Source organism: Mustela erminea, chromosome 14, assembly GCF_009829155.1.
Source record: "Mustela erminea isolate mMusErm1 chromosome 14, mMusErm1.Pri, whole genome shotgun sequence".
In the NCBI taxonomy this organism is placed as follows: domain Eukaryota; kingdom Metazoa; phylum Chordata; class Mammalia; order Carnivora; family Mustelidae; genus Mustela; species Mustela erminea.
Window position 1 is genome coordinate 51,831,445 of NC_045627.1, and position 19,825 is coordinate 51,851,269.

The window sequence follows — 19,825 nt, forward strand, 5'->3', positions numbered from 1 at the left end:
ACAAAATAATCTTGCTTTGAAATGGGATTTGCTTTATTCACAGTAATAATACTGTTTATGCCAAGCAAGTCACCACATAAAACTCTTGAAAATATTGTCTCATTTAATCCTTACACAAACCCATGGTTTTATTATTATTGTAATATTATTAACCACATTTGATGAGGAAGCTGAAGTCCCTTTACACTGGACTACTAGGAAGTAGCAGAAACATCATAACAACTCAGGTTCATCTGATGCTAAAGACCACAGACTAAGCACTGTGTTGTCTGTTATATATATATTTTTAAGACTTTATTTATTTATTTAAGAGAGAGAGAGAGAGAGAGAAGAGGGAGGTGCAGAGGGAGAGGGAGAAGCAGACTCCCTGCTGAGCAGGGAGTCTAATGTGGGGCTTGATCCCAGGACCCCAAGATCACAATGAGATGACCACAGGCAGCTGCTTAACTGACTGAGCCACCCAGATGCCCTGTTACATTTTCATGGGAATTTTCTAGTTCCAAGAATGATTTACCTGTTCCATATGGCCTGGATTTACAGAACCTAACTCTAAGTCTGCCATGTCAGTCTTTGGAGTATATAGCATCAGAAATCATGAGTTAATAAAAAGATGTCAGACCCTCAGGAAAGGCACTAGTGGGCAGAATAATACTTTGAATAAAACTTTGGAATCAGATGGACTGGGTTTGCATCTCCGCTCCATCACCCGGTGGTCTTTGGAGAAATCACTACTCCTCTTCCAGATTTGATTTATTTATGAATATAAATATTTATGAATATAATAGAAATTATTTGCAAGTTTCAAGTTTTACTTACGGTGCTACTGGGTAGAGGAAATGAGATAGAGCAGGTGAGGGGCTCAGCCCTAATGCACGATAATGATTTTTTTTTTCTCTTTATGTTAAGTTTATGAGATCTGTGCTTCTTGTCATTAACACTTTCACCTTTCAGTTTTCTGAAAACTTCAAATCAAAACTTAGGGCAAATACCATCAAGTATTTGAATAATACTTTGAATAAAACTTTGAAAATCAATGTTCCCTTGGCAGGGGATGCTGACAACTTGTGTGGCATACAAAGGCAGTTCAGGGGTGTACGTTATAGAAGGTTGGAGTTATACTGTAGCAGAAGGTGTGACAGCCAGATTTCAAGTATGCAAACAATGAAGATTTCGTAGGTAAGGGATAACTTTCAGTAATATCAAAGGCTTTAGCTTCTATGAACATTCTAGAAGGCAATATTCTAGAACCCTGTGGTATTAGGATTAGAAAGACCCTTAGACAATATCCAGGCCAAGCCTCTCATTTATCCGTTGGAGAATCTAGAGGTCCAGAGACAGGAATGACGTGTTGGCAGATGTGCTGATCCCCCACACCTCCAGACCAGACACTGACAGGAGTATCCTACGCATCATGTTTGAAGGGCAGGGTCTGTGGTAAAACACCCTGTCCATTTTGAAGAGTAGGGACTGTGATGAGATTCTGCATTCCACTTAGAAGATAGCTGTCCAGTGTACTCTGATGAATCGTCTCAGGACCTTTGGGACCAGTTGTGTCCTGCACAGCACCCAGCAGTCATGTTCCTGTGAAGGCCAAAGGGCAGATGGCTTTCTCCTCCTCCAACCTGGATTAAATGGTTTCCAAGCTGAGAAACTGATCTCTTCTCCCAGACTGGTCCTAGCTCTGGAGTGCATTACACACCCTGAAGGTGTGCAGAGCTTCCTAGAAGGGTGTGTTTTTCTTTATCTGAACAATTCAGAGGCCTTGGTCTGTTCGCCCCCAGAAGTTTGGGGCCAAGCCCATAAGAAAATTTATCCAGGAATGACCCTGCATTTCTGCTTCCCAGAGGCAGAGATGTGACAGCATCAAGGCAGCCAACACCTGGGCCAGGATTCAAGAGCAGCTTTTTGGGGAGCTGGGCTTGTGGGGCCAAACAGCAGAAGCCCCACTTTGCTCCAGATGGGAACTGGACTGGAGAGAAGGACCAGCTCGCATGAGGAAACGCATCAGACGCTTGTCTCCCCTGGAGACCCTGAGTCCAGAAAGGCTCAAGGTAAGTGTTGGACACAGCAAAACAATGGTGCTTCCAGGCAGGAAAGATGTAGAGAAGTGTCGCCTTTGCTTTTCTTTATCATGCTCTTTTCATCAGGGGTGCTTTGGCATGGGTAGGCAGGAGAGATCATGTGCACAGGAAATGTGGGAGTGCTGTAATTTATTCTCAATGCCATTTAACAGAAGAAAAGAAACTCTTTCTCCCTAGTGCATAGAAAGGATGCTCTAACTACAGCCTACGTAAATAAGTAAATGAGCCAGTGAATGAATGCTGGAGTAGTTCATATACTGACACCACTAACTTAGTACCACACTGACATCCACAAATATTGCATCTGATGCAATCATCTGGACATCAGTGTTTGCAAAGAGCCAAGTGATGGCCATTGGCTGTTTGTACCAATTATTTGCTATGGAACAGTCATAACTAGTGCTGTTATGGGCATTATTGCACAATCAAGTCTCTTTAACAAGTTTTACAATGGAAATAATCTTGAACTCAGCTATTTCTGCAAGCTTGAGCCCATGACCCATGTAACCCAAACAATGTTGAGGCCACATCAGATTCCCAAACAACAGAATCTAGGTGGGTCCTGGGAGTTTGCTGTGATGAATTTTTGAACTCTGTTGTCAAACTGACAGTGTTGCATTTTCAAGAATGTGGAACCAGTTAGATGAGGAGTGGAGATGGAAAAATCTGTTAATAGTTCTTTCATGTCCTCGTTGGACAATTCTGATTCAAGATATTACAGAGGGCAACCTTCCAAACACTGGAATGCAAGACGTTTCCTTCCACATCCATCCTGAGATACAATGTTGGGCTTATTCTCTGCTCTGTAACCTCAGAATCTTTTACACTTTAAATCCTTTATAAAATTTAATGAAAAAAATTATATTTCATTTATTCAGTAGACACTTGAATTTTTAATGTATTGTCAATAAATTTCTGGTTTTATGTAGTATTTTTCTCTCAATGCATTCCTTATGAAGTGGAGGCAGGAAAAATAAGTATCCTGCCCTCTGTGCTAGTGACAAAGTCAAAGCCTGGCTAGAAAACCTGGTCTCTGGTTTCTCAGGCTGCCTTGCCCCAGGTCCTGTGCCTAGTCCCCTCTCCAGGGTGGCCCATACCACAGACATCCGGGATGCTATTGAATCCCATTTTGGCATCATCTTTGGTAATTACTGTAAGTCCTACTTAATGGAAGATTGTGGGTTTTTGCCCCTTTGACTCGGGACCATCCATACTTGCATTTTATTGTGGTCCTTTAGGATTTAGGATCCCTCCCTTCTTGCTTCTAAGACTCCAGTAAATGAGTAATTCCAAGGGGTCACGTGTATGTGTGTGTGTTTGTGGGTCTGTGTGGTAGGGTGGCAGGCCGTAGTCTTCAGGATTTCATTTGTCTTTTCCCTGGTTTTATTTCAGGAAAACCAAGACACAAATGGCAGTGTTTCTGAAACAAATGTTGAAAAGCAAGGTATTCCATTTATCAGTTTACCTGTTTTTCATTTGTAATTAAATCACATCTTGGTTTTATTTAATATGAAATTAATATTTTGGAAAAGGAAATGCTGCCAGTCTAAAGTGGATGGTGCTTAGACTCTTTTCTGTGCTCTCCAGAGTGAGGAGGAACCTATTCCAGACCTTGACTTTCTGTTAGGTGAAAATTTTTATGTTAAATGTGCAACAGTAAGAATTTTATCTTGTCAATTTACTGTACCAGAGAAACCTTAAAAGTGTCCCCAAGTAATACAAATACATGCTCAGTATGTGACCCAAATAAGAAAATGTTTTAAAGTAAAAATGGTAGAAGAGATATTTAGTACTTTGTACACTAAATTTTGTTTATAAAGATGACAGCTACAATAGTCATTATTTCCTAGTCTAAAAAAAATACTTTGAATCATTTTTGATGTTTACACTTACCCTTTATTTGTGTAATTTTCGTGGAGGAATTCGGTTGAGTTGACTTGCTGGAAATCCACGGTTTATTTTCAGAGGTCATTTGGCACGAACACATCCAAACACACACACACACACACACACACACACACACACACAAATACAACTGACAGACACACACAGATGTATACACTCTAGTCCAGATTGCGTGTTTCTACCAGACCCTGCCTTTTGCTTCAAACACTGCCTGCCTGTGAGTTTCATTGTCTCCTGAGGTGCAGCTAGTGCCGTATCTTTAACCAAACGACAACTTCCGAGCACTGATCAAACTTGTCTCGCTTAGTGCCTAAGTACTGGATTCTGCATCGAGCCTTCTGTCTTGCCAGTCTGCAGTAACAGCGCCCAGAAGTGAGGGTGCTGGGCCCTGATCCCATGTTTGTTTTTTTATTATTGATTATATTATGTTAGTCACTATGCAGTACATCATTTGTTTTCGATGCACTGTTCCCTGATTCACTGTTTGTGTATAACACCCAGTGTTCCAGGAAATCCATGCCCTCCTTGATACCCATCACTGGGCTCACCCATACTCCCAACCCCCTCCCCTCTAAACTTTCCCAGCGTCCATAATCTCTCATGGTTCATCTCTCCCTGTGATTTCCCTTCCTTCATTTTTTCCTTCCTTCTCCTAATGTCCTCCATGCTATTCCTTATGCTCCACAAATAAGTGAAACCATATGATAATTGACTTTCTCTGCTTGATCCTATGTTGATTTGGGGGTCCCACTGTGGCACCGAACTTGGGATAATGTCATAATGCCATTTGCTTCTCTTCTCTTTACCCTAAGCCACACGAATCCAAGATCAGAGGGGGAATCTGCAGAGACTGTGTTGGTAGAAGCATGCACTGACATGGACTATGGTCATGGGCTGCTGAGTCCTCTCATTCCCATACAAAGATCCCTGCCCCGAGTAAGGAGTTCAGCCAGGGAAGAAGAAGAAAGGGCTTATGTTACAGTTCTCCCCTGTGCTTTCTTGGGAGCCTATATCTCAGTGTTCTCTATGCATGGGGAAAAGCCTCTGGTGGCTGTTGCTGTAAGCAGCAGACACTTTCATTCATCCAGTTGGGAGACTCCCAGGTGGGGAGGAGTTCAAAGAGGTGAGCAACTTAGCACAAAGAAAATGGCCCCTCAGCTTTGCAGTCATGTACCATGCACCTGCCTGTTTTAGGCAAGTGGACATCTAGGACAGGGGAGGGGGAGAACACGATCCAGAAATCTGCAGCTCTGTACTCACCTGGTACCCAAATGTCTATGTCCAGAAGTGCATGCTTGGGAAATAAATCTAGGCGTGCACACGCATGATTGCAGCACAGTGCATTTATGGTAGAAATAGAAACTATCTGTGCCTCCAAAAAGTTGGATATGGATTAGATGATTATGAAAGAGCCACACAACAGAATATTATACAGCCATTTTAGGTGAGTTCAAAGAACTTTTAATGAAATGAGAAAGTTCTCATAATCTCAAAAAAATTCTAGAGAAGATGGGGTGCATGGATGGCTCAGTCTGCCTTCGGCTGAGGTCATAATCCCAGGGTCCTGGGATCAAGTCCCACATTGGGTTTCTGCTCAGTGGAGAGTCTGCTTCTCCCTCTCCCTCCCCCCTCCCCTCTCCTTGCTCTCTTTTTCACTATCTCACTATCACACTATCTCACTATCACACGATCTCAAAATAAATAAATAAAATCTTCTAAAAAAATTCTAGAAAAGAAAAACTGTAGATGCGGCATAATTCCTATCACGTTAAAAAAAAATCACGTATGTGTGTTTATGTGTATGTCTACACATATATACATATACATCCAGAAAAGATATTAGAAGTAAAGAACCCAAATTGTGAACCGGGAGGAGAAAGAGACTTGGTTCAGATTCAGCCTCTGGCTCTTTGTGACCATGTGACCCTGAGCCAAGTAATTAGCCTCTTCCTCTTTTCCTCGATTGTGAAGGGAGTTTGAAATAGAATCTACAAGAAGTAAATGAAAAAAATGCCATCAAAAGCATCCAGCCCAGAAAAAGAGCTTACTTTGTCAGAGCTGTGGTTTATTAGCACTGTCTCTGGGTGCCTGAGTGATACTTGTTTTTCCTTCTCAAATATTTTAAGTTTATTCTCACAATTTCATGGTTTTCCAAGTTTTTTTTTTTTTTTTTAACACTTAGATCATAGTGCATCCATACTTAGGAAACAAACAAACAAACAAACACTGTTTTAAAAGAATAAGGTAAAGTTCAGAAAAAAGAAAAAAAAAAACAGATTCTAAGTGACCCTAAATGGAATTTCTCTACTGATGAATGAGGGTGGATTTTGAGGTGGTGCCTCGCAGTCATTCTGGAGCTGCAGCGTTCCAGACCTGGGACACCTTCCAGAGTGAATCAACCCAACAGTGTGTTGACCGTACCACGGGGTCAGGGGATGATATCCACTTTCAGACACAGTGAGGGGCACGCTGAGAGCCACACCACTCACCTCTGCCCTGAAACCTCACGGTTTCTCTCCATGACTCACGCCCATGCTGTGCACCACCCCTCATGAGGTCAGGGGGCTTGTGCCAAAACCGTGTGTCCCTTTATGCTGCTGCAGATGAGCTGACACCAAAGGAAGCCGAGAGTGGGAGAGAGGAGGTGGCGGTGGACTGCACCCAGCTGACCTTCTTCCCTGCCTTACATGAAAGTCTGCACTCTGAAGACTTCTTGGAACTGTGTCGGGAAAGACAAGTTATTTTACAAGAGCTCCGTGATCACGAAAAGGTAATGTAGTGCACCATGATTCTTCTTTAAAGGTTATCAGGCATGAGATCAAGCTTTCCTCATTCACATGGGGGGTGATGCTTCTCTTCAATAAAAAAAAAAATGAGCAAAAAGAGCAATCATGCTTCTAAATTGGTGGGCCCAGAGCAAGGGGACAAATGGAAGCTGACAAACCTTGCATTGAGATGTTTAAATATAAATATAAATCAAGGGGTTCAAGGGTGGCTCAGTTAGTTAAGTGGCTGCTTTGGCTCAGGTCACGATCCTGGGGTCCTGGGATCCAGCCCCATATCAGGCTCCTTGCTCAGCAAAGAACCTACTTGTCCCTTTGCCTCCCTCTTCCCCTGCTTGTGCTTGCTCTCTCTCTCTCTGTGTGTGTGTCAAATAAATAACATCTTTTAAAAAAAGATATAAATCAAGCTAATGCACTGTTATAAAATATTCTCTAACTTCCACACTAACCTTTATAATACCTGGAAGACCAGTTTCAGATTTAGAATTCTTGATCTTGTTTGGTTTGACCCTAGACTGCTCACTCTGCCACCAGCCTCCCCGGGCCACCATTCAGGCCTTGGGATGAGCACCCTTGCAGCCCTGGCACCCCTCAGCAGGGTGGACCTGGAGAAGATGAGTGCCTGGGCCAGGGGGCAGGTTGGACAGTTAGCAGGGAAATCTGCAGTCTAGGTTGCCTGGATCGGGGTTGGAGGACCTATACCATGGCCCCCTGCTATGACTGGACAAGGGCCAGAGGGATCCCTAAAGTATGGCTCCAGCAGAGAATTGCTCTTACCCAAATCAAAGAAGGGTATGAAAGATGAAGCTTATGTCTTAGAGTAAACCAGACCTGAGCTCAAATCCCAACTTGGCAATATACTAAATTGCATGTTACTGAACATTTTGAGCCTCAATCTTTCTTTCTTGTCTTTAATGAGAAGTGTAGAACAACCATTGCATAAAATTCTTGGAGGGGTAAAATGAAATAATGGAAGCAAAGAGACTTGCTCAGAACAGGGCATATGTGAAGTAGCCCATTAAAGACCAACTCTCTTCCCTTACTAAAGCCTAGGTGATTTAAGAGCCTCTGAGTCTCACCCATCAACCCTCTGTTCACAACATAAGTGAAGGAGCTTTGGCCAGCAGAGCAGAGGTGTTCTGAGGTGGGCAGGGGGACCCAGAGGCCATGCAGGGACTACAGAGAGATGAATGTGTGAAAGCGGAGGGCTAGTCGGGTGGATGAGAGCAGATCCGAACTAAGACTCACCAAGGAAGCAGCCTGGATTTCCAGGAGCAGGTGCCCAGCTTAGCGAGCTTGTGAGGAGCATCAGCAGGTGCAGAAGTAAAGGACATCCTTTCCAGGGCCAGGTTCCTTGCAGAGACTCCTGGGGGAGGGGGAGTTAAGCTGGGTTTGCTCCTTGCAGGGGCTGGATAGAAGGGGGCCAGCTTGAAGTACATTGCCAAATGGTCCCCAGTACTTTTATCAAGTTTCTTAGCTGCTTTCGGACTGGGTCCCTGTTTAACCAATGCGGTCTTGGAACAACATCATCTTCTCTACACCTGCTTACCCCAAAGCTTTCAGGCACAGGGTACATGTCAGTCCCTATCACACCTCACTCATGACTTTGCTCTTGCTGGTGCATCTAACGTGCCCTGGCTAGCCAACTCTCTGAAGCCAATCTTGGCCACTTTTCCACTCTGGATGTAGAGTACCTACAGTTTCCACTGCCCCTGCATCATTCCCTCCCCTTGCTCCAGGCACACAGCCTGACCTTCCCCACTTCACCTGTCTGCCTCTCTCCCTGCACTTATGCTCCTTAACAGAGGGGCTGCTGGGTACCTAACCTCAGGCATGCATGGAGGAGACATTCAGTTTTAAACACTTATGAATGAAGGGCTGTGAAATTCACGTTTGTTTTATTTTGATTATGGAACTGAAGTGTGTCTACTTTGTAAAATATTTACAGATCGAAATCAAAACATGTACACGTATATATATATATATATATATATATATGACATATACACATACACATATGTATTTATATCCTGTGTGCTATTCATGATACCAGCTGCTGAGGACTAACAGCTGGTAATGGTTTGGGTTATCAATAGAGTATTGTGTTCATTTGAGAAATGTTTATCTAGTACATGCGTAATCAGTTGAAAAACAGCTCGGAGATTAATGTTTTCTTTCTATAAAAACTTTCCTCATGCCCTTAAAAGCTTATATAAAGTGGTGATTCTTAGCAGGGGTGCAGCTTGACCCCCAGGGCACATTTGCCAATGTCTGGAGACTTTTTCAGGTTCATGAGTTGGCGGGGAAGGGATGCTATTGACCCCTGGTAGGCAGAGACCAGGGATGCTGCTAATGATCCTACAAAGCTCAGGGCAGTTCCACCCCCCACCAGAAAATAGTTATTCAGTCCAAAATGTCTGGCGGGAAGTGTAAGGTGGGAAACCGTGAGAGGAAGGATGCTTGTTAAGCAGCTGTCACGGTCAGCATCCCCTCCTCTTTCCTGATAGGGTAAGGATATATTGGATTGTATGTGTCCATATTGGTTATTTTCATCATTTTGGTAAGAATACGTCAATGGCAATGCTTTGCTTTTGCTTGGTATATTGATTTTCTGCTGCTGCCATAACGAAGTACCACGAACTTAGTGACTTAAAACAGCACACGTTTATTAAACGCAGAAGTCCCCGCACAATATGGTTACACTGGTGCTCTGCTTTGAGTCACACAGGGATGAAGGCAAGGTGTTGGCAAAGCCGTGTTCCTTTCAAGAGGTTCTAGAGATAGATCCCTTTTCAAGCTCATCCAGGTGTTGGCAGAATTTGGTCCAATGCTTCTATAGGACTGAGATTCATGTTCCTTTGCTGCCTGTCAGACAGGGATCATTCTTGGCTTCTAAAGGCCACCCACATCCCTTGCCCCGTGGCCCCCTCCTCTGTTCTCAAAGCCGGCTGCTGTCAGTCAAGTCCTCTTCCCCCTCAGACCTTGCTGGTCCCTTTCCGCCTGTCTTTCCCATCGCACCTCTCCCACCAGCCAGCTCTTCTGCCCTCTTCTGCTGCTAAGGGCTCACGGCAGTACCTCGAACCCACCAGATTATCCAGGAAAATCTCCCTATTTCGAAGTCTGCTGATCTGTACCTAATTTCTTCTGCAGGTTCTTTCAGCAGCACCTAGGTTAGTGTCTGATGGGAACATCAGGGATGAGGTTCTTGGGAGACGTCTTTGGAATACTGCCTCCCAGTTGGTATCACTTAGGGTCCATATCCTACCTAATCCATGTCCTCCCCTTCCAAGTTCCAAGGGGAGCTTCTGTGGGTGACCTCGTTTCCATGTACTTTCCAAGGCCGGGCTGGGCAGAGGGCAACATCTGGAATTTACCATGACAGCCAAGGGCTAGTCTTAGCTCCAGTATTTACAACAGCTGGATGACCTCGGTGACTGTCCTGGTCTCGGAGAGCTTTATTTTTGCTGGTTGTCCTGCCTGGTGGCATTTCCCTCAAGGGTCGTATCGAAGTGCTGGGAGCCATGATCCTGAAACCCACAGGGGACTGATTTTGCCAGCCTCCAAGAGGCAGAACAGGACCAGGAAGAGACGGCTCTCCCAGCCTCCCCTGCCTTGTACTTAAACTTCAGTCTTTCTTGGTCTCCATGTCACACAGCAGGAAGCTGTCAGAAGCACCACATGTGGCTTGTTGTGGTAGCAGGGATCTCCCGGCTGTGCAGACAGGAGCCAGCTGAACCCAGCAGGGGCTGAGAGCAAGAGCTGTCCCGTTTGCACTTAGCACTTGGTGTATCCCATTGCCTGCCTGGAAGGGACAGCGGGATGGGGGGGGGGGGGGGCTGGGAGTCCAGAAGATTGTCAGCTCCCTGGAAAAAGAGGCTGAACAGCTGTAAGGTCAAGGTGATCCTGCCATTATCTGGACATTGGGTCTTTGCACAAATTGTTTTGATTCCCTCCGTTGTTGCTGGTTGCCTCTGGTTTCAGGGTCGGTTACAAGAGAGGTTGTTTCTGATTCAGCCTGCCTCTCCCAGGATCGGTGGGGCCAAACCCCTGGAGGCGCTTGCTCCCTGGAGAAGGAGGTGTGGGAGGAGAGCAGCCAGGGCCACACAGGGGCTGCTCCTGATGGTGGGGGGTGGGGGGACAGTGTGGCTGCAGTCTGGGGTGCTCCTGCGAGGCAAGGTGCGCTGCCCAGGTGAGTGCCTGGGCAAGATGTGAGACTCAAGCGGCCTGAGTGGGGCCGTTGTCTTGTGGATACGGTGGAGAATGACACTGAGAGTCAGAGAGGTGCCCACGAGAGACCTGCCTGCTGGGATGGGGCCCCTGTGGAAGTTTCTGCACCCACCACCGAATGTAATATTTTGTGCTCACACTGGCCTTACAGCCTCCTTTTCTCTTTGTTAGTTGCCGGGTTTGGGGCCTGGATTGGTAGGTGGTGACACAGAGGGAGTCCCTGAATTTAAAGCACGTGGCCAGAGGGAGCATGAGGAAGCAGGCCGCAGGAACCCAGAACATCCTGGGGCTGTGGAGCGGGTCCAGTCTAAGAGCTGCCCGTGGAGCAGGCCCTGGCTGATGGGGGTTGGGGGAGAGGGTGGACCCACCCTGACCTGCCCCCCTCCCCGCCCAGCAAGTGCCTACCAAGCACTCTGCCCACTTGGCTGCCAACACCACGTGACACGTGGCTGTAACTACGGCCCAGTCTTCCTGTGGTTTTGTGACAGGCAAGGAGAGGCTTGAGTTGGTCCTTGTCCTTCCCCTTCCTGACATGAAGCATTTGTGCTCGGAAATGTCTGCTGAGCTAGAGAACGCAGCTGTGTTGAGAGGCGCCTGCAGGGACCCAGCCAGGGGTGCAAAGCTCAGGGAGGAGGCAGGCGGCCTGCAGCCACCGCCTGGGCCTGCTCTCCAGTCCCTGGGGCCCCGGCTGGGGGGGAGCACGGAGGGGCACAGCTGAGCGGGGGCTGGCTTTCACAGCGATCTACCAGCAGCGCCAGGGAGGCCAAGGCCAGCAATCGGTGCCGGAGGGCAGCTGGGCACAGGACAAGTGCTCACACTGGCCTCACAGCCTCCTTTTCTCTTTGTCGCTGTTTTTGGCTAACATGTCACTAGCTGCATGTCTGGAGCTGTTGCTCTGCGGGTTTCCTGCAGCACTTCATCTAGTCTCATGCCTATGAAGGTGGCTGTGTCACTTCTCTTTCCCAGGTGGTGACCGTCAGGTCTAGGATCCCTTGCCTGGACCTGATCTCAGATCTGTGTTCCTGGAAAGCCATGTGGATTTCCAGTCTCCCCCATCTCACCGTGTTGAGCAAGTTACACTAACTCCCCACCACCCCATTCCCATACTGGGGCTCAGAGATGTTGGCTGCAGGCCTGTTGTGCTTTTTCTGGTAAAACTTTTGGTGAGCAGCGGCCCAAGCGGGCAGGCCTCCTGGTCCCTCACTGCACACAGCACCTCTGCCTAGGACACGGTGTGCCAAGCGTGCACCAGCCCACCCGCCTGCTTATGTCCTCACCCCAGTCCACTGTGGCCTTCATCTCCCGTGTACTTTCCTGATTGTCAAGGACAGGAATTGGATGTTGGGGAAGGAGGGATTGTTGTATTGACCCTTGACCCATGAACATGTTCAACAAAAACAGAGGAAGTTTGCCCCTGGCGGGTGGGTGTGTATATTTGGAAAGTTGGGGGGACGGTGGTGGTGGTATTTTCTGTCTTTCTCGGGCTGGCACATTCTGCCTGCATGGAGACATTTTGTAGCCAGCACTGGTTGTAAGCGGGAGAGTCCCCCAATTCATACATCTCCATTAGACCTTCAGGGTCTGTGCTTTTTCTGAATTTCTCAGAGAAGCCCAGCCATGACAGGAGTGCGGGGTGGGTGTGCAGCCATGCTCCCAGAACCTGCTGCCGACCAGCCGTCACATACGCTAGACAGCCCACGACAGGCCCCTGGTTTCTCCTCCACCACCGCCACTGCAAGCGCTTTGCCAGAACAGGCTAGGAGTCTCTCCTGGTTGTAACCTCTTTCCAGGCTTCTGCGTGGGGGGTGGGGGTGGGTCTGTCCCCACCAGAGGCCCCAGGGAGAAGCAGGAAAGCCTGAGGCTCCTGAGTGACAGCCATTTAACTCATGTCTTCATGCCGTGTGGGAGCGCTGATCGCCCCCCAGCAATACCTGGGACAGTAATTACTCTGCGCTATCTTTGCGTCATTGATTAATGATCCCCAGAACCCCAAACACATTTCCATCTGACATGAGCAGCATATTCAGTGCATGTTAATTGTGGGCCTGAGTCAACCCCTGTGCTGTTGGGGGGCGATCCTCTGTACCCTACCACCCAAGTTGCTCTTAAAGCCGAGTCTCCCCTTGGCAAAATGGGCTTCCAGAGTCCAGTCCAGAGTCAGAACTCAAGTGACAGTTGATTTCACTGTTGCTACTCTCTTTAAGTACATGAAAAACTAAAATTAGTTTTTATACAAACTCAGTGTATCATATTAGCTTGAGGCTGCTTGCAAGGAATCAGGTCAAAGGGAGTTATTTTTGCTCTGGACAGCAGAGAGCAGCATCAAGCTCTTCCCAGGTATTTTAAGATGAGGCCATTTCTGGAAAGTGAAGAAGTGTGTTAACCTGTGTAGGTGGTAATTTTCCGTGGAGGTGAACGGCCAGGACTGACTTTCGAAGATGCAGACTGTGTATGTCCCTACTTAACACCTTCAGTGACTCTATTTGGCATCCTTTGTGCTCCAGGCCACTCCCAAGCTGACCCTGCACTTCCTTGGGCTTGTCTCCCTGACCCTTATGTGTACACACACACACACACACACACACACTCTCTCTCTCTCACACCTGACTTCTGACTCTAATTGTATACAACTACTTGCAAACATGTACAGATATGTCCAGCCAGTTTAAGACTTTGTATCTTGGAATGCTTCTCCCGGGTTTTATCCTCTTTGCTCCTAGTTCCAACCTTGGGGACGCCTCCTTGGGGACCACTTCTATGATGTCAGCCCTGCCCCCTCTCTCACCCCCGTATGGGCCAGACAGCCCCCTTTGTGTCCTGAGTGCTTGTACCCCGCCCCCCAACCACACCATGCTGGGACAGTTGATACTCTCTCTCCTGTTAGACCATGAGCATGGTCAAGGTGTGTCTTGTCTGCCTCTGCGCCTAACGGTGCATGGGACACACACCGAATATTCAGTGCGGATCTGGTAAAGGGATGCACAAACGAATGAATGAGTTATGGGTAATATGCTGATGGGAGACGAGATCTCATCTTTCATAGCCTCGCTGGCGTCCAGAGTCAGTTTCTCGAAGTATGGTCTTCGAGACCCGCATCGGAATCATCCAGACTGCTTATTAAAAATGCAGATTCCAGGTCCTACTCTGTACCTGCTGCCCCAGAATATCTGGGAATGTGGCCTGGGAATATGAACTTTAGCAAGCTGCCCAGGTGATTCTCATTCATTCTCTTGGAATAAGTGCCCAAGATCCCCAAGTCCAGGTTTTACAATTTCCAGAGCTACTCTAGCTAGAAATGTGCTCTGGTTTCAGTCAGCCACCAATGAGCAATCCTTAGTAACGGCAGCTTCCCTGGACTCTGTGTTTTGAACAGTCCTCAGTATGTTTCCCTTACGCTGGTGCCATCTCTGTCCTTTCCATCTGCTCTGGTCTGAGCTGGCAGTGGGAGGCTGAGAGGCTCAGCCGTTTGCAGGCTTGTCGGCAGAAGTGGCACGTGCAGACAGGCAGGGGGCATCCCTGCTCCTTGTCTCTGCTGTAACAGACCCATGCATCCTATGTCTTCTCAGATTTGCCTAATTTATAGAAAAATAGTATCTCGTTATTGTTTCATGATACATTTTTTGATCACTAACATGACCAAACGCTCCATTTAAAAGTCATCGAGATGCCAGAGTTCACATAAATGGAATTTATATAGTCTCACTTCTTTTTATACTTAACTTTCTCATGGCAATTGGTACATTTTTGAAAAATTAAAATACTTATTCCATATGCCAGTAGAACAGAATGCATCGAGAGCAGGGTGTAGGCAAGCAGAAGAATACAGTGTACGCAGCAGCTCTGTTCTGGGTATCTCATTGGATGGCTCTGCATCTCACTTTCTCTGCTCATTGAATTAGGGCATTACACTGACTTGCAGACTAATAATGCTGGAAGAACTTCAGAGGGCCTCCAGCCGACCTTCCCCTTTTGCAGATGTGCACACTAAAGCCTGACTGTAGGAGAACATGCTGGCAAGGGGCTGCCATGGGATGTCCCAGCCAATTGTTGCCCCTGTAGCTTCAGCTCTGGGATTTCGGGATTCCCAGCCAACCTGTTCCTTATCATGCATGGGGCCAGGTGTGGCCACGTACTTCTTCGTGATCCACCTGCCAGAAGTGATGATACATCATCTAGCCGACCTCAGAACAATTCTACTTCTGAAGCAGAAGATCCTCTTTTTAAAGTGATCAATAGAATCACGGCATGAGGGAGTTCTTAACCATGAGTAAACTTGGGAGGCAGCCCTCCCAGGGCTAATTTAAATGGAAGAGCAGGTAAGAGTTCACTTAGGTTCATTTTTTAGTTTTTAAAATGCCATTCTTTTCCAGCAGAATCAATTCTTAAGCTATTAACCCAGCTCTCATCAGACATTTTTCTCGTGGTTTGGTTTATTCTGGTTGTTACTTAATTCTCCCCAAAGGAAAACACCAGGGGCTTCTAGGAACGTGCTCCAGCCCTCGCTGTGGGCACCACAGAAGGTGGGTGAGGGTGGGACTTCGCAGGGAAGGGGGCTTGGAGGTACACAGGCTGGGGCTGGTGCCAGGGCTGTCTCTGCCCCGCTATGTGACCTTGAGGATGAGGTCTCCTCCGTACAAAGGGATAAGAGGAAAAGTTTTAACAGGCTGATGTCACTGCCTCCTGATGGTGCTGGTGGGATTGTAATTTGGTGCCACCTTACAGAGAAGCAGTCCAGCAACCGAGGTAAATTTAAAATACCCACACCCTTGATCTGCAGTCCCACTTCTAAGAATATATCCTTCAACCCACCATCCTGCATGTTCCATGTGACCTATGTCCAGGGATGCCCACTGCAGCATTGCCTGTAATGTCCAGACATTTGAAAACAGCCTGAATCCATAGGGGAATTGGACAAATAAGTCTAGTACATCTTTGCAAAGAAATACTCTGTACCTATTAATAAGAGTGAGGCCACTCTCTAAGAAAGGATTTGGAAGGACCTCCAAGGTGGGCCATTTAAAGGAAAAAACGAGATACAGAACAGTGAGCATATGGCTATGCTGTAAGTATAAAACAGAAAGGGCATATAAACATCTGATGTATTCACTGAATCTCTTTGTGTGGATAGTGGATATATTGTAGGAGGTGTCCAACTTTTCCCAACCCTCAGACTCTCCAGCTAGGCTGGAGAATTAAGCTGACAGAAGACAGACCGACAGGATCATACAGATTTTACCTTTATAGGTATGTGGGAGTCTTTCTTCACAGGAAAATGAAGAACCCAAAGGGGTTGGGCCTAAGGGCGTAAGTTGAACAAAGTGTAGTCATTGTGAAAAAGTACCCAAAGTGTACAGGGAGGTTGAAGGGAGTTTCGCCCAACTGGGTTTATTTGTACAATTTTCTCTAGGTCTGACCTCTCTGTCTCGGGTGCTGAGAATGTTCTTTTCCTCCTAATAGAAGGAGAACATTTTTCACCTGGGAGTTTTATCTCTTGCTTCCACCCCACCCAAAATAAAATAAAATAAAATAAAGGGGGGGTAAACCAGAGTGCCCTTCCTGTACCTGCTGTTTTTTGAGTGTCTTTGACTCAAAATAGTCATGGCAAAGTGGCATATTTGGGGGGGGGCTCATCTGCTCTCCTTCAATACAATAAAGTGGTGATGGTGCTTGTCTCTGGAGAAGGCTTTCGGGGAAGCAGGAGGGCTCCACTCAAATGCCTAACTCCCAAAGTAGACATGCGTCCTCAGTTATTCGTGTTATTATTGGTATTACCGGTTTTGCAGGTGTCTGGTACAGTTCTTGTTCATTCCACCCCTTCTTGCTTAGGTCCCCTACTTTCTCCTTCCTCCCGCTTGTCGCAGAGTGCCTGCACACCCCAAGCCATCTTTCTTCCAGTGGACCACAGAAATAGCCACATGACTGATCACCTTCCCTCCACTCTTGGCTCTTTCTGATCTACTCTGCATCCAGCAGCCAGGGTCCCCTTTCAGAAACAACCCCTCCCACAGCTTCCTGTTGCAATGAGCATAGAGCCCGCTGACCTCACCAAGACACCCCAAGCATCCCCACCCCCGGATCTAAGCATGTCTACTTCTCAACTCCATCTCCGCTACTGTGACCTGTTTTCTGCTCCCCAGATCTGCCTTTCCTGCCTCTAAGCTCTGTATTGAATGCTCTTTTCTCCTCAAGGGCTCTCTGAGTTTTCCATGGCTGCCCCATTTCCATCCATCAGGTCTTAGAGTTTGTCTAAAATATTGTCCCTTCTAAGCTTCTCTCTTCCTTACTATGATCACCCCAGTTTTCCTCTCTCAGCACATATCACAGTTGGCTATGGTTTATTGGCTGACATGCATCCTTACTATCTGTCTCCCCCCCTGGATTTTAAGCCCCATGAGGGTAAGGTTCTTGTTTATCTGGTCCATCCCTCTATCTCTGAAGCCCAGCTCAGGGCCCGGCATGTAGTAGGAGCTGAGTGCAAACTTTTGAAAAGATGACTGTCTGGATGAATGAACAAATTTGGAAATGAGTCCACAGGGAACTCTGGCTCTGCGGGGGGCACGACAAAGTGGGTGCAGGAGAGGCCAGGGGAACCAGCTGCCTTCAGGAGGCTTGGGTTTTAGGTACTGCGGCTCTTGGCTAGTCCCCGCTTAGGAAAAATAGTTCAGAGATGACTGTGGGCAATGCTTATCTTGGAACAAAAAACCCTTGGCACATCTTCACTTTCCGGCCTTGGCCCTGACAACCGATTCCATTAGATGCACCAGTTGGAAAACTGGCATTCAAGGCCTGCTTTCCAGATTCCATCAGTGTAGTCCCAGTATTGTTCCCAACAGTGAGCAGGGGGCTTAGCTTTAATTACAGGCTCTGCCACTTACTAGGTGACTGATCTTTGGTAAGATTCTTATCTCTGTGACTTTTTTTCTTTTCCTCCCCAATAGTAAAACCTCCCATCCCTGATTGTAAGAATTATTTTGGTTAGCATGTGTAAAATGTTTACAGTGGTTGTATGTTAGATAGTAAACAAACAAACAAAAAAATCAGTTCCTCAGGCGCCTGGGTGGCTCAGTGGGTTAAAGCCTCTGCCTTGGGCTCAGGTCGTGATCCCAGGATCCTGGGATCGAGCCCTGCATTGGGCTCTGCTCAGCAGGGAACCTGCTTTCTCCTCTCTCTGCCTGTCTCTCTGCCTACTTGTGATCTCTATCTGTCAAATAAATAAATAAAAATCTTAAAAAAAAAATCAGTTCCTCTTTTGAGTAACTGGAATTAGCACAGAATTACCCGGAGAAAATGTTGGCCTTGGCCTTACTCTTAGTCCGTTTCGGGTCCATCTAGAATTCATTGATTCCCTCACTTGTTCAGGGATTTATTCCGTGTAAACAACCACTGAGTCCTTACTTCATGCAGAAATCCAGGTCATACCAAGACACAGGTCAGGCTCCCTGGGAAGCCAGCTATGGGCCAGAGATGTGCACGAGGGACATTCCCTAGGAGTGACAGTCACAGGGTTGTGCAGAGGGAGAAGTGCAACTCTGATGCCTCAGGTGATGCCATGAGAGCTGGAGGTGTGGGGTGGGACTGGGGCACAGGGTGACTCTTCTTACCTGCAGACACCAGTTGTTGGGTAGAGACTGCCACTAGGAAGGGTGCATGCCCTGCAGCCAGGCTTTCTCATTAGCACCAGTGATTGTGGAAAGCTGCCACAATTTCCAGCCACTGAGAGAATGAGCTTGAGTCTGAAAGGAGGGATCTGGGGGAGCATGTGCCTCCTTTGTGTACATCTGGACTAGCCTTGGCCTTGCAGAGGCAGCAGGGCCAGTCTTACACTTGTGGTTCTGGACAGGCATGTTCCAGTCCTGGTGCAGCCTCTTAGCTAGCCTTCCAACAAGCTCCATCACCTGTGTCACGGAGGGATGCCTGGTACCCTGAAAACACTCCCTGCTGTTAACTACAGAGGTTTTCTTGGTTGTGGAGGGGTTTAAAGTGAGAGAACGATGGTCAGTGTGCTCAGTACAGCCATAAACGCTCAACCCACGTGTTTTGGTAGGGTGGGGGTGGCCGTGGGTAATTCAAATAACAAGACCGTGGTTTTGGTGGAGAAGGGCCGCTGAGACTGCGATGAGCAGGGCAGCTTTCAGGCAGTGGCCCCGTCCCTCGAACAAGGAGCTGCTCTCACCTCCAGACCCTCAGTGGGCGCCTGCTCGCTACCCTCATGCCCTCTGTAGGAATGATGGGCGTGCTTCACATGCACACAGACTGACTCTGGCACTGTCTCCCTCCAGGTGACACAGAAGTACTCCCTGGTGATCGTGCAGGGCCATCTGGTCTCTGAAGGGGTCCTCCTCTTCGGCCACCAGCACTTCTACATCTGCGAGAACTTCACGCTCTCTCCCGTGGGGGATGTCTACTGTACGCGCCACTGCTTATCCAAGTGAGTTCCCGACTTCTCCCGCAGACTCTTTGCAGAGCCTCGACTTCCTTCACCGCCATCGCTACTCCTACCCCTCCCACCTTGGTGTTATTGTGGGCTTCGCTTTGGGCCTGAAACTGAACCATGAGAAAAAGCAGAAGAACCTTAAGACATGGGCATCCCTGACCATGGTTTCCCAAAGCTAAAATCCGGCGTGGGTAACAAGGAGGCAGCTCCTCATGCTTCATGAGACACAGAATGCATGAGGGGGATACAAGACAAGGGGCTCTGTTCTTAGGTGGTTTGGGTAACTGGAGCCAGTCCCACCAGCTTCTTCATTCAGCAGCTTGCTGACTGGCTATGCTGCAGGAAGCACCACACTCTTCCCCTCATGCTGAGTGAGGCACACAAAGGCACATGGC

General features: G+C 47.4%; 1 protein-coding gene across 4 annotated transcripts in view; it reads left to right on the top strand.

Annotated features, from left to right (window-relative positions):
- WDFY4 (WDFY family member 4) overlaps positions 1–19,825 on the top strand; it is a 266,523-nt gene that overhangs the window by 165,276 nt on the left and 81,422 nt on the right. For all 4 annotated transcript variants that reach the window (XM_032313627.1, XM_032313624.1, XM_032313626.1 and 1 more), the window contains exons 41-44: positions 1,845–2,051; positions 3,474–3,525; positions 6,590–6,756; positions 19,276–19,424. In XM_032313627.1, the coding sequence (XP_032169518.1) occupies positions 1,845–2,051; positions 3,474–3,525; positions 6,590–6,756; positions 19,276–19,424 (575 nt within the window). The remainder of the gene's footprint in view (positions 1–1,844; positions 2,052–3,473; positions 3,526–6,589; positions 6,757–19,275; positions 19,425–19,825) is intronic.